General features: G+C 52.4%; 3 protein-coding genes across 12 annotated transcripts; 1 reads left to right on the forward strand and 2 right to left on the reverse strand.

The window, feature by feature from the left end:
• Positions 1–746: 746 nt before the first annotated feature.
• On the reverse strand, positions 747–5,443 carry PIGX (phosphatidylinositol glycan anchor biosynthesis class X). The gene is made up of 6 exons (NM_001389501.2): positions 5,365–5,443; positions 5,211–5,277; positions 4,477–4,618; positions 3,364–3,577; positions 2,487–2,587; positions 747–1,428 (listed from the first exon to the last, which is right to left on the reverse strand). Exons 1-6 carry the CDS (start codon positions 5,414–5,416, stop codon positions 1,270–1,272), a joined length of 735 nt encoding a protein of 244 aa, NP_001376430.2. The 5' UTR covers positions 5,417–5,443; the 3' UTR covers positions 747–1,269.
• Positions 5,177–7,968, forward strand: CEP19 (centrosomal protein 19). Of its 9 annotated transcripts, none has more exons than XM_015276928.4 (4): positions 5,177–5,296; positions 6,103–6,167; positions 6,578–6,760; positions 7,026–7,968. In XM_015276928.4, exons 3-4 carry the CDS (start codon positions 6,637–6,639, stop codon positions 7,385–7,387), a joined length of 486 nt encoding a protein of 161 aa, XP_015132414.2. In that variant the 5' UTR covers positions 5,177–5,296; positions 6,103–6,167; positions 6,578–6,636; the 3' UTR covers positions 7,388–7,968.
• A 1,545-nt stretch (positions 7,969–9,513) lies between these two features.
• On the reverse strand, positions 9,514–13,363 carry NRROS (negative regulator of reactive oxygen species). 2 transcript variants are annotated; one of them, XM_040705821.2, is made up of 4 exons: positions 13,211–13,363; positions 12,801–12,927; positions 12,246–12,369; positions 9,514–11,998 (listed from the first exon to the last, which is right to left on the reverse strand). In XM_040705821.2, the coding sequence occupies exons 2-4, from the start codon at positions 12,818–12,820 to the stop codon at positions 10,037–10,039; spliced, it is 2,106 nt and encodes a 701-aa protein (XP_040561755.1). In that variant the 5' UTR covers positions 12,821–12,927; positions 13,211–13,363; the 3' UTR covers positions 9,514–10,036. The 2 variants fall into 2 exon arrangements, with proteins under 2 accessions (XP_040561755.1, XP_046754495.1); XM_046898539.1 differs by lacking the exon at positions 12,801–12,927.
• Positions 13,364–13,645: the final 282 nt, after the last annotated feature.

Consider the following 13,645-nt stretch of genomic DNA (forward strand, 5'->3'; position numbering starts at 1 on the left):
AGCTGAGCCGAGCAGCAGTTTGGAAGCACTGCCACTCCACCAGTCAGACTGCTACACAGAACAGCACAGGACAGAATGCACAGGGACAAACTCAGCCCTGGGAGTCACAAACGCCACAGAGAGACAAGTGTTACAGTACCTATCCACGGTGTCTCTTCTCAGCCCTGTGGCACTGATACGGTTAAAGAGCTCTCTGCAATTGCTCTCTTTAATTCCTCCCTTCCCCCACACAGATGCAGAGCATGAGGACTCTGAGGTAGTGAAGTACTGGCGAAGCCATGGACATTCAGCACAGCCAGGGGAAAACAAGAGCCCACTGTCAGAGCACTTGCCAACCTGTCGCAGGCAAAGTCACAAGACGAGCTCTCTATTGAATTCCAGTAGAAGCAGAGGAAGGATGCCCAGGGGATCTTGAAGCTACAGCTGGACAGCAATGAAAGGCTGATTCTGTCTTGGCTGCATATAAAGGAAGACAGAATTGGAAAACCAGAACGTTCATTAATCCCCCTCACGCACACCCTGAAAATCACCTGCTCATAACTGAGTCTACAGGGAATGCAATTTTCTCCATCAACAGCCCCTGAGCTGCTGTAAGGTCACAACGCCACCTACTGACGATTGAAAGCAGCATCTGAGTTCTTCTGTTCATCTAGAGCAACTCAGTTTTTCCATTAAGTAATTTCCTCTCCATTTCCTTGTATTTATCAACTGCTCTGATGGCTGAATTCAAGACTAAATACTTGCTTCTAGTTTGTATATTTTCAACACCTTTCATCTTCCAAGGGTTATTTCAGCTTCAGATATTAGGTGAAATTTCCTTCAGATTTTCTAAGCTATTTGAACTGGAGGATTTGAGCAAGAGCAGCAAATCCCCCCACTTACTACAGAATTGTACAGGTTGTTTTTTAAGCCTTCTACTGTGACAAGTAAGCAAAGAACGCCTCTTCCCAAATCCATGCATAACCCATCTGGACACTGTAAACAAGCTTCAAATTCAGGAACTTGAAGGACGAGATGTTTTTCATACCCTTAACACCACTTCTCAAGTCTGTTCATTTAAATTCAAGAAATACAAACACCTCTGCAAGGAGAAGCACTGTAGCCAACTCAGGCTGAGGCCTAGGGTAAGGAATAGGGGACAGGTTCTGTTCCTGACTGCTGTTGCCTTTGTACAGGAGAATGACAGCCCATTAAGGCACCGTCATGCATTACCAAGATGTAAATAACAGTAAAGTCTTGCTGGATGGAGCTCAGTCATTTTGCACTTCTTTATTCCAAGCAGGTCACCAGAGAGAAGTCTCCGTATCTGCATACAGCAGCAAGAATCAGGCTGGAACAGAGCACGGTGGTAAGAAGAGTCACGACACACACTAAGAAAGTATGTTGTGTGAGCCCCACTGGGACCCGCAGAATCAATTCTTCATATTCCTACAAGGAAAAGTAAATTGGTTACACACATTTAACCAGCTTTTATTGTTGTTGGTTTGTTTTTTTTTTTAACTGCAACTCAGGGGATCAGTAACTAGACTGCTATTTCACTTGCCCTTTGCTAAGGCTTGGTTTTGAATCCCAAGAGAAAGCTGAAATGGGACACAACCCTTCAACTTATTGCCCTTACAGAGAGCCAGGTGCTTTTGTACAAAGCTCAATAAATGCATCTGCTCCGTTTTAAATGGTAGCCATTTGTATGTTCCATGGCTTCTCCAAGAATTCCTCCAAGTTTGCCAGCAGAGATGCTCTCTGAATAAGCATTCTGCAGATCACTGAGAAGCCACTTTTCTCCAAGATAAACAACTATTTGGCTTCTCTGTGATGCAGAAAGCTGCAAAACACTTTTGGATGACAGTTGTATGTATTCTGAAGGTATCTTACATATAGGAAGGCACACACATTACAGAAACAACAGATCTGTTATGAAACAGATTAGTCTTATTTCTGAGTCTCTATAATACCACAGACTGTTCCAGTTTCAGAGGCAGATTTTCAGTGCAGCCAACAGCTAACTGACTTTGGTTCACCTTAACACTGAGCCAATCTGATGGCAGACAGCAGTGGCCTTTTTTAAGAAGTTATTCCTTCAACTTTTGGTCTTTTATGTCTTTTTTTTTTTCTTTCCTATTAGACTGCAGCAGAGCTCTCCCACTTTGCTACTCATCTGAAAAAACCCTACACTGCAGAGGCCTTTCTTAATTCAAGTAGTGCGTATTACAGCACTGTGAATTCTAAGATTCCAACTCAACTATTTAAGGGAGGAGGAAAACAAAAGAAAAAATGCAAAGGTGAGGAGAGCAGCCACCACCAGGGGCACAAAACAGCACAGGATGACACCCACTAAAACCAGGTGAGAAAAGAAAGGAGCCTCTATGAGAAGTCACACAATGAGGCTTTTACCAGTTAGGTCCCGTGCTCTGGAAGCTGCTCTTCTCAGAGAAAGGCAGCAATTGTTAAGCAAGAGGCAAGAACTTCCTTCAGAAACAGGAACTCACAGGTTGGTGCGTTGCACTGTACCACTGACAGAGGTGGTCCTTATTCCCTGAACAGGGAGCTTCCACTTCAGCAGGTTGCCAGCACTCTGGTGACAGGCGCTCTATGGAAGACAGATACAGTAGATAGAAGACAGATACAGTAGATAACTAAGGATGAATCTCACCCACGGGCTCTCTGTCTTTAACAGGACAAAGAATCCATCATTGACCTGCAGATCCCTCAACTCTAATGATGCAGTTACAACTTCCAGATTCCCCAAAACTATGGAAGTCATTCTTCCATGTCTTCCTGTTGACCTCCTGTTGTCGCATACAAGAATTTCCCTACAATACCATAAGTGTTTTTTATATCAATAATAAATGTTTTCCTATTCGTCAGTATTAAATATGGCAGAAAAAAAGAATAGAAAGATTTCACGCTCCTTTTCTCTAACCAAGCAGACTTTCTGCCCTTCGGTTTATCCCAGAAAATCATTGCTCAAATCACACCCAAATGAAGATTACAAAGCTGAAATTCACTAGCACATTTGACTTAGGAGCTAGCAAGAAGGATTTCATGAAAGAAAGTATAATTTGGGGGGAAAAATGGAGGATACAGTTGTTCACATTAAATACCCATTGTCAGTGGACACCAGGTTCTTGTTTCAGAAGAATCTGGGAACTACAACCATGAGGAAACATGCTTTTTCCCCTTTCTGCCCCATTCAAATGCAAGAAGAAAGGCTTGCAAACCACTTGGAATACTTTGATTAAGCATTTGACCAAATACCTGACAGTGAATAATTTTAAATACACCCTGCACGGTTTCAGCTGTCAAGAGAAATACTGGGAGAACACACGGTCTGAGTAGTTGACCTTTAACAAACCAGAACCTCACCGTCACAGCAGCAGACCAATACTTCTGCTCTCTTCAGAGCGACCAACACATCCTCACTGCTTTCTGCTGGCCGGTGGTACCGCCCATGCACAGGCAATGCTGCTCTGAAACAGTGCCAACAGCGAGGGTCGGGCTGCAGGTACAGCAGCACAGTAAGGTCTGTAGCTGAGTACTCGGGAGCCTCCACGTCAACAACATCAGGAATCAGCACTGCCTGCAAGTGAATAAAGATACAGATACGGCTGCTACTGGAATCAACACAGAAGAGCAATACAGAACTGGTTGTAAATAAACTGCACTGAGTATACACCTAAAAGACAAACATCTGAAATAAAGCGAGCTGAAGCCAAGTCCGAAGTTATGCTGCAAGTAAGTTTGAACCAGCGTTTGGTATTAACTGCTTTACATTACAAAAGTGTCCTGCTAAGAACGGAGCCCCAGTGAGAATGCCTGTATATAGTTTTAGGGTTGTTTCTTATCACGTGTGCATAATCTGAAGAGACATATCATAGAAGAAGGAAAACGGGGTAGTCCTCATTTAAAATGGGAGAAATGAGGACCCGCAGTTCAAGCTGTCTGCATTGAAGCCAAGATCTGGGCATAAATCTTTCCAGCCTTAGTTGGGAAGCTGTGATGAAACAGAAGCTGTGAAGCTCCTCACTCCAAATTCACAGCACGTCACTGGGAAAGCCGCTGTTCTGCTCCTTTGAAGACCTTGATACAGAACCTTGGCAGGAAGGCTGCACACACTCCTCTTCTGTAGGGGGTTAATCTTCCTTCTTTTCAGCCTGGTTACCTTTTACCACAGTCACTTATCCAGTGCTAAGCAGAGCTGCAGCAACTTGCTGGTGAGCACTCCTACATGTAGAAACATCAGCAACCTATGACAAAACACACCCTGCACCAGGTGCTGCTGAGAGCTGCAATGAGAAGCTGGGAATGTGACACCGTGCAGCATCTTTCAGGAACGGGGAATGAACCACCTCAGGACACGCAGCCCCCGGAAGGACACAGATTACAGCTCCTGAGCAACGCGTTCTTTAGCTGCCAGCAAAACACGGGCTCAGCCTTTATGTGAGAAGCCCCGAGATGGCTGAGCTCCTGCCTCCTTACCTTCGTTACGTTGTGCTGCTGCAGCGATGCCAGCTCATAGGGATCCACGTAGACTCCCGGCGGCAGATGAGTTCTAGCAGCCACCACACATCCTTCTGCCCACTGCCCCGTCCCACCCAGCTCCGCCTGCACCAGCAGCTCCCTTAAAGCAAAGCATGGGGGCACAATGCTGAAACCTGTATGTCGAGAGACAGCAGAAAAACCTCCCAGTGTCACGCTGCCAAATGCTCAGGGATGGGTGCAGATGGGCAGAGCATGGCTCACGTGTAACATGCTACAAACTGAGAGCACAGCCCTGCGAGGGGAACGCAGGCCATCCCAAGAGTGAAACTGTTCTGCCAGCTGCTCAGCCCTCAGCAAGCACAGTGCGGCTGCAGCCCACCCAGAACAAGAAGCAATAGATCACAAATACGTGAGAAACGATACATCCCAGGCTGGATGTGGCTCTGGGCAGCCTGGAATGGTGGTTGGTGACCCTGCACACAGCGGGGGGTTGAAACCAGGTGACCATTGTGGTCCTTTTCGACCCAGGCCATTCTATGACTGCATGAAAAAGGTAAACTTCTCTAACTGCACGGAGACATGTGGGTGCCCCAGGGGGTTCGGACGGGGCCCTGGGCAGCCTGCTATGGCGGGGGCAGACAGCCCGGGGCGGGGGTTGGGGTTGGACAGTCCCCCGACCCACAGCGCTCCGTCACTCAGCCGCAGCCCGGAGCCCCGCCCGGCGGCCCCACCTGTGGAAGCCCTCGTTCAGCAGCTCCTGCGAGACGGCGCTCCCGCGGCGGCAGGCGGCCCGCACGTCTGAAACGGCACAGAACGAGTGAGTAGAGGCAGCGAGAGCACAGCACGGCTGCTTGCAGCAGACCGAGCGCTACGCCGGGCACTTACGGAGAGCACAGAGCAGCACACCCCACCCCAGCCGCCACCGCGCGGCCGCCATCTTGGAGCCGCCCCGCGCGGCCCCGCCTCACCTCAGGGCCGGAGCTGCCCGCAGCGCTGCCTGATTCCCGCGGAGGCTGCGGGCGGCCATTTTGTGTCGCGTCCCGCAGGCACTTTGAGCGGGCAGCCCGAGGAGGGGCTTTGGCGGGAGGACCCCTCCGTTACCACGGCGACGGCTGAGGCCGCCCTGCCCGGAGGGTGTGGGCCCAGGGAGGGCGGGCTGCGGCGCCGGCCTGAGGAACCTCGGGTGTGTTCGTTCCTCCCGCAGGGACTGACAGCAGCCGAGGTACCCGGAGATGAGAACTCCCCTTAATGCCTGCCCTGGAGGGAGGAGGGCGCAGGCCGGGCGCTGCAGCCTGAAGGAGGTGACGCCGTGGTGCGGGCTGTGCTCCGGGCTGGGCCGCGGGGCTGCATCCCGGGGTCTTTCCATCCCCGTCGTTTCCAGCTGACCCTAACGGGGTCACGGCCCACAGCACAGCTGACACTGAGGGGTTCCCAAATGGGATCGGGTAGAAAAGCTGCCAATGCCAACCATGCTTCGGTGCGGGGCACAAGGGATGTTTAAGAGTGAGCTTTCTAACCTGATTCATTTAGCAGCTGACCAACACACTGAGAGCCCTGAGAGTTTTGCAGTCCTTACCTAACAGTGAGCTAATCCATAACAGTCTGTTCTCCATCTACCTATAGAAACAGCTACAAATCCAATGGGCCAAATGGTTCTTCCCCGCTCCACCCTCTTCTCTACCTTTCAGGTATGGCAAAAGCTCCCTGTTCCTTCCCACTGAACCCATAAGAAGGCTCACAAAAACAGACTTCTGTTTTGTTCTAAAAAAGAGAATTCCGGTGTTTGATAAGGTATGCATGCAGGCTTCTCCCTTGTCATATGAAATATCTCCTAGGTATCATTTGACTGTGCAATAACTGGTAGACCAAAACTTTCACTTGTGTGTGGTACAGAATCCAGATTCAAAAGCTGAGAGGTGCTAAGGGTGTAAATCAGCCATCAAGATGTCACCCTGCTCCCCACACCCAGCTCAGGGAGCATGTGGGATGTGTTCAAGTCCCCCCAAGGTCTGGGAGAGCTGCAGCCTGGTTGTGGTCACTCTAATCCCAACAAAAGGCTGACAAGAGACACTCATGTGTTCTCTCCCTTTTTTTCCAGTTCTTCAGAGGACTTTTCTGATAGAACTGAGCACACTTCAGCCAGCAGCAAGAACTGCAATGAGTTGCATCGCGAAGAAGTGTGGCATTCGCTTTCAGCCTCCATCTGTGATCCTAATCTACAAGGAAAAGGACAAGACTCGCCGGCGCATCATGCCTGTCAGAAATTTCTCCCAGTTCTCAGGTGCGTCGTTTCCATTACAGCATTCCCCAATTCCTCTCCACACGCAGGGAAAGGAGCAGCTGGTCACAGCACCAGCGAGTGGGGTGCCTGCAGTGGGCAGGGTTGGGGTAACGCTGTCTCTCCGAGGAGCCCAGGGCAGCATCTTAACCTGAGCAGCAGTGCTGCTAAACCTGGAGGCCTCACCTGTGAGGGTTAGGGAGAGGATGATCTCTACTTAAAAAGGTTTACTTGCCCTTGTAATTCTTCAGGGTGGTTTTGTTTTTAGATTGCGGCATCGCTGCTGAGCAGCTGAAGAATAACCCTCGGCACAAAGCGTACCTGGAAGGAGTCTCACTGCGTCAGCTAAAGAAGCTGCACAGTTTGCTGAGAGGCCACCTGAGGGGAGAGAGTCTGGCTGAGAGCCTGAAAAAGACTCAGCAGGAAGAGACCATTGACCCCGAGGAGGACATGAACAAACTGGATGACAAGGAGCTAGCCAAAAGGAAGAGCATCATGGACGAGCTCTTTGAAAAGAACAGGAAGAAGAAGGACGACCCGGACTTTATCTACGATATCGAGGTAGAATTTCCACAGGATGAGCAGCTGGAGTCCTGTGGCTGGGATGTGGAGTCAAGTGAAGAAGTCTGATTCCAGACCAAGAGGACCTGGATGGGCAGAGACAGATCTCATATTCCTAGGAGAGAACAGTGTCATCCTGCTTCCTCCACTGCAGCATCTTCTGTCTGTGTGGTTGACACACTTTACATTGGCCACAGAGAATCTGAGCCCTAAGATATTACAGCAGTTTCAGGTTTATGTACGTTTTGAGAAGTTGAACTGAGAAAGCTGAAACGAGACAGCTGAACTTCGTGGCTGTTTTCACTCTTTTCCTATGCAGGAGTGCCCCAAATACTTCTAAATAATTTATCTTTCATTTGTTTACATCTCAGTCAGCTCTGGCTGAAAACCTCACCAACACATTTTCCTGTGATTTCAGCTTTGTCTAAAAATGAAATGTTAAATATTTATATCTTGGAAGCAATATTGCATTTTATTATATGCATATGGCATTTGTTACTATTTGTTGGAATGTTAAATATACATTCGGATAAATCAGTATTTCAATGAGAATATTACTCTCACGTTCCCTCAGTAGAGGTCACGTTTGCAGTTTCAGGTTGCACAGATGAAATCCTTCATTAAAAAAAACCTGAATATTTGAAAAACAAGTTAGTCTTGAACGTACTTTGGAGGTGCAGTGAATTCCAAGTGATGAAAGGCAACATTTTCCTTCCTTGCACTGCCAGGGATGGTGTTCAGCTCTGGGAAAACATGCTTACATTATTTGAAATATATATATATGTATGTATAGATAGTACAGTAGAAAGTCACAAAGCCTAGGAGTGGTTTTAGGGTGAAACAAAGGCTTTGCCTCTGCTGCCTCATCAGACTGCAGTTCCCAGCTCACTCCAGGCGGTGCCAGGGAGGCCCCTCATGATACACCTTATGTGAGCAAAGCCTCAAGCCAGTGATTGCGGCCTGCAAAGTGACTTTTTTGTTGATGATGGTGTAACAGGAGAAAGAGGCCCAGCTTCCCTCAGGCTGAATGTAAAGGTCTGGCAGCAAGAAAAAGCCCAAGCTTCATTCAGCAGCTGAGGCTGTCAGATCTGAGTGTGTTTTGAGGGCACAGGGCCCCAGGAGGGCGGCCTGCCATGGAGTGGGGGGATGCAGGCATCTCCTTCCTCTGCAGGCGAGGTGGGCTCTGTGGGTGATTTATTGCATCCTGGGGGAAGGATGCAGAGTGCCACTTGCTTTTGCTCTCCAACAGACTTACATATTATGTCTCAGTGTTCCAGAGATGCCTCCCCCTGGAGAAACAACTTTCCCTAAGAAAAAAAAAAAGCTCCCTGAGCAGCAGAACAGCCCAACACCTCAGCCTTGCCAATACAGGGGTGTGAGGGGCCAGCAAAAATACCTGCAGTGGTACAAGGAGCACGTGCTGAGTCTGGCTCGGAAGCATGCTGAGGGACATTCCACCCTGCTTTTTTTGTGAAATGGGTTGTAAGTTTGCTTGTCATCAAACCTCTGTGTTTCATCACCTCCCGCTGCGCACACTTCCTCCAGCATACTCATTTATTAAGGCTGCACAGCCCATGTTCTTAACCCTCCGTGTTTTGCATCTTGAGCAATGCAGGCATCTCCCGCTGCCTGAGGATGCTGATTTCTTAAAGCCAGATTTCTGCAGTGGCTTTTTGTGTGAGTATTGCCAAATCCCAGCTACCCTCCATGCCTGCTCATCCCACAGATTTTATGACCTGCTTGCTCACTATCCAGACCACGACAGCCTCACCTCCCTGCAAGAATACAGGTGAGGACAGTGCACATCTGCCTCACATACCAAGGCCAGAGCTGGCAGAGACACCAAAATGTGGCTATAGTGCCTGGAACCAGTGGGAGCTGCTGGAGGACATCCCGGGGCTGTCACTGTAGGTCTCCACCGTCCCTTGGCTGAGCTGCTTATGAGCAGAAGCGTGGCTGAAATAGGCTGAAGGATCCCTCAGCTGGCACCTGATCTGCTTCGGGCTATCTTGGTCTGAAATATGGCCAAAAAATGGCCATGTGCAAGGGTGGATGTGACGGCCTTCTCCAAATCTTTCCAGTGCTATGCCTGGCTCTGCTCCTGCAGCATCCCCTCCTGCAGCTCCACGCTCAGAGCTTGCCCCATTGACCGCAGAGCATGCAGCAACCAGGAGAGAGAAACAGATGAAACGACATTACCAGAAATATAATTTATTCTTGTGTCTTTTGGCCAGTATTGTACGTCACTGAGGTCTGAGGTCTCACTGGCACAGCAGGCACTGCCAGCAGTGGTGCCACCACCAGTGCAGCGTGGGACGGGGACCGTGCAGCTGGGGGAACGGTCACTGTCCCAGTCCTTCTCCTCTTAGTGGTTTACCCTAAGGCTGAAGCTTCACTGACAGATCCAGCGAGACAGATCTGCCACTCTTCCCTGTTTTACCTTTTCACACGTGAATTGCAACCCTCGCCCTCCAAAACACGCAGACATGAAACATTCACCATGGAAGTTCACCTGCACAGGCGCCGGTTTCGTGTTGGCCTCTGGGCACGTCCCCGTGGTCACATATGGAGGGTGACCATAGCGGTGTGAATAAATAAAAGCAAGCACCCAGGCAGCCCAAAACGCCACTTCTGGGCCACCAGATGGATGCAGGTTCTCAATCCCCCACCTGCTCGCTCACCTTCACTCCCAAGAGGGCCCTTCCTCCTCCTCAGCCATCAGTACGGGCTGGACACCCCGCACCGCCTCTTCACCATTTTCAACAGCTTTGGCTTCAGCGTGAGGAAGACCACAGTGAAAGCCACCAGCAGCGTCAGGCAGGTGGGCAGGGCAAGCACCAGGTAGAGCAGGGCCGTGTCAGCCGTCCGCCAGCGGCAGTCCCGCAGGACGGGCTCGGGCAGCACCAAAGCGCTCAGCCGCTGCGAGTCGTAGTTGCAGGTCACCTCGTGCCTGTCGGGGACGCGCAGCCGCTCCCCGCGCTGCAGGGCCTCCCACCAGCCCAGCGTGCAGCAGTTGTAGGGGTTACGGCTGAGGTAGAGCTCCTGTAGGCTCCTCCCCAGCGGCCTCCACGCCACGTCCGCAGGCAGAGCCGTCAGGCTGTTGTCCCGCAGGTCGAGGCTGCGCAGCTTCAGTGCGCCCAGCGAGGCGGGGAGGGTGGTCAGGGCGTTCCCCGACAGGTCCAGGCCCGCCAGGCTCTGGAAGGCTGAGAAGTCCACCGAGGCGGAGGAGAGGTTGGTGTTGCGGAGGGACAGCACCTGCAGCGTCACAGCCACGTCCCGCAGCCACCCCAGGTCCCCTGACAGAGCCTCCCGGTTGTCGGAGAGGTCCAGATGGGTCAGGGCTGTCCCTCGGAAGGGGTGGCCGCCCAGGTCCCGCAGACCACAGCCGGCCAAGGAGAGGCGGGTCAGGGTGGCAAGGCCCCTGATGTCCACACAGGGTGCGCTCCTGCCCAAAACAGCCAGCTGGGGACACAGGTCGAGGCGGTTGTAGCTGAGGTCAACTGTAGTGATCTGCTTTGTGTGAGTGAAGATGCCTGCAGGAAGCGCCTGCAGCATGTTGGTGCTGAGGTTGAAGAGCTGCAGGCTGGGCAGGGCGGGCCCGGCGCCCACATCCTCCCACAGCTCCATCAGCAGGTTCTGGCTGAGGTCCAGGTCCGTCAGCATGGCCAAGGGATCCCGCTCCGACAGCTGGAAGGTCTCCAGGCAGTTCTGGTTGAGCTTCAGGTGGGTCAGAGCGGGCATCTTGGCCAGGAAACCCTTCGGTAGGTACCAGAACTGGTTCTGGCTCATGTCCAGGAGGCGCAGGGAGGAGAGGTTGCTGTAGCAGACCTCGTCCCACAGCCTGACCGTCGTGATGTTGGTGGAGTTGCCATCGATGAGCAGGAACTGCACGGTGACGTTCTCCAGGGACGTGCCGTTGGGCAGAAGCTGGTAAAAGCTCATCTTGTTGTCCTTCAGCAGCAAAGAGTGCAGCTTGCTCTGCCGGGGCAGCACAGGGAAAAAAAGGAGCTGGTTGTGGGACAGGTCCAGCACCTCCAGCTCAAAGAGGTCATCGCTTTCCAGGGCCAGAAACCACTCGATGATATTGTAGCTGACATTGAGCACCCGGAGCTTGGTCAGGTTGAAGTCCACAATGCACGTCATGTAGTTGTAAGCTATGTTGAGCCTCTGCAACCTCTGCAGTCCTTCAAAAGCTTGGTCAATCTCAAAGATGTAGTTCCTCTCCAGGTTTAGCTCCAAGAGCTGCGTCAGGTTGGTGAAGACGGAAGAGTCCAGTCTCATGATGACATTCCTAGCCATGGACAAGGACTCCAAGGAAGACAGGTTGCTGAGCAAAACAGATGCCATGTCCTCATTGAGCTGGTTTCCAGATAGATCGAGCACCCTCAAGGCTGGCAAAACAGAAAGAGCAGCTGCTGTCAGTGAGTAGTTGGTGAAGAGGAGATTGTCTGCCAAGGATAGTGCGTGGAGGCCCCGGCTACCCAGGAAGGCACCAGGCTCAAGGAGCTCCATCCGGTTTTTGGTCAGGCTGAGATGCTTCAGCTGATGGTACGAGAGCAGAGAGGCACGGCCCAGGACCCGGATAGTGTTGTCATCCAGCAACAGCTCTTCAATGTCACCTTGCAGATTTCCAGGGACAGAGCTCAACCATTTCCTTTTGCAGTCTGCAGTGCTCTGCACCTACAGCAAGAAGGGGACATGCAACACCTCACTGTGAGGCATGAGATGGGGGAGATGAAATGCCTGGGGATAAAAGTGAGATGGAGGCGATTCCTCAGATAAAACCTCATTGTCCCACTCCAAACCTTAGCTCCAGTACTAGGCCAGCGGCTGGGAGGGGAAAGCCTGGAGAAGCTGAGGTGCCTGGGGCTTGTAGGGGAGAATCAAGAGGTCAGAAGGGCAAGGATTTGCAAGAGAGAGGACTTACGTGCTCACAACCACCAGGAGACATGGCCCACGCTGCGCCCGCCCCATCTCCCCATCCTACTGCCAGAAGGACCAGGAGCAGGGAGAGAACAGGCAGCAGGGCCTCCATCTCAGCAGCAGCTCTCCTGTGGGGACAGAGAGGTCAGGAGCTGCAGCACAGTCAGCTCAGCAGGATCCCGAGGGCACCCAGGACAGCAGCGGTCACTCTTGCACACCTGCTGCACAGTCCTGTCTGCAGCACTCAGCCACCACAAGCTGCCCAGCTAACACCCGCAGCACAGGGACCCCCATGGGACAGGAGAAAGCGAGGGACAGGGCAGCACACACGGAACACTGCTCTACAGGGCAGATATCACCCAACCACAGCCAGCCTTCCCAGAGCTTGCAGCCAAGTGCAAGCGCACCCCAGTGCCAACACTCCAACCCCAGCACTATCTGGGGAAGCGCTGCTTTTCAGCACAAGGGCCCCCGTTGCTTATTTTGTAGGTCGAGAGCTGCCAGCATTTGCATCTGGGGAGAAAGCTGAAGCTCAGGCAAATGAGCAACGAGGGCTCACCGAGGGCTCGGCCTTCTCATAGCTGAGGGTGCTTGAAGAAGCGATCGGAGGTTATTTTTGGCAGCCTGGGGAGCCAGAGCCTCACGGCTGGGGGTAAGCCGGGGACACCTCCTGGGTCATCTCTGTCCTTGGGACAGACAAAAGAAGGAAGCTGATACCAAATCCGGGGGGGACTGGAGGAAGACCCCTTTCTCTAGGTGAAAGGTAGCACCCCTCTGAGCCTTCAACCCCCATGCCAGGTCCTTGTGGTGTCCCCACTGTAGCTCCGCTCCCCAAAAACCCAAGGGTTTTGGCTCCAGTGTGGCAGCAGCACCCGAACCCCTTTTCTTTTCCCCCACCACTGCCTTGTTGCTGCCCGGCTTTGGCCTCCCCTCTCCATCCTCCCACGTTTTTGGGGGTCAGGTACTCACCACCCGTGGCAGCGCACGGGGCCTGCAGCAGCTCATCCTGCGGCCCGCAGCCCCTCCACTGCGCTGGGGGGGTTCCGTGGGGCCGGGCCGGATGCGAACCACCGAGGTGTTCTCCCACCCGCTTTCTGCTGAGCGCTAAGATGGGCTTTGCGGAAGGAGCAAACGGAAACTGCAGTCACATGGAGGCAGAGAGCGCGGCGAGGCGTTCACACCCCAGGTCGTGCACCCGCAGGCAGCCCCGGCTGCAAGGAGGAACCACGGGGTGGGGGCTGTGGGCAGGGCCCCAGGGCTCAGCGGGACCAGCCTGGGGCTGCTTGTGGTGGTTGGGTTCAACCTCACCGCATTTCCTGCAGGGGAAGAAGAAGAAAGGGACTGATGTCGTTCTCAGCATCCCAAGCCCAGGCTGACGCTGTCCCCACATGCCGGGGGCCTGCC

Source organism: Gallus gallus, chromosome 9 (genome assembly GCF_016699485.2).
Source record: "Gallus gallus isolate bGalGal1 chromosome 9, bGalGal1.mat.broiler.GRCg7b, whole genome shotgun sequence".
Classification (NCBI taxonomy): domain Eukaryota; kingdom Metazoa; phylum Chordata; class Aves; order Galliformes; family Phasianidae; genus Gallus; species Gallus gallus.

Bases quoted from the DNA above. Each gene is read 5' to 3' on its own strand.
- CEP19 (XM_015276928.4), top strand. From the start codon at position 6,637: ATGAGTTGCATCGCGAAGAAGTGTGGCATTCGCTTTCAGCCTCCATCT. The intron at 6,761-7,025 runs GTGCGTCGTTTC...TTTTGTTTTTAG, and splicing joins AAATTTCTCCCAGTTCTCAG to ATTGCGGCATCGCTGCTGAG.
- NRROS (XM_040705821.2), bottom strand. From the start codon at position 12,820: ATGAGAAGGCCGAGCCCTCG. The intron at 12,370-12,800 runs GTGAGCCCTCGT...CTGTCCCCACAG, and splicing joins ATGAGAAGGCCGAGCCCTCG to GAGAGCTGCTGCTGAGATGG. The intron at 11,999-12,245 runs GTAAGTCCTCTC...TTCTTGCTGTAG, and splicing joins CTCCTGGTGGTTGTGAGCAC to GTGCAGAGCACTGCAGACTG.
- PIGX (NM_001389501.2), bottom strand. From the start codon at position 5,416: ATGGCGGCCGCGCGGTGGCGGCTGGGGTGGGGTGTGCTGCTCTGTGCT. The intron at 2,588-3,363 runs GTGAGGTTCTGG...TGTCTTCCATAG, and splicing joins ATTGGTCTGCTGCTGTGACG to AGCGCCTGTCACCAGAGTGC. The intron at 1,429-2,486 runs GTGAGTTCCTGT...TTTTCCTTGTAG, and splicing joins ACAGTGCAACGCACCAACCT to GAATATGAAGAATTGATTCT.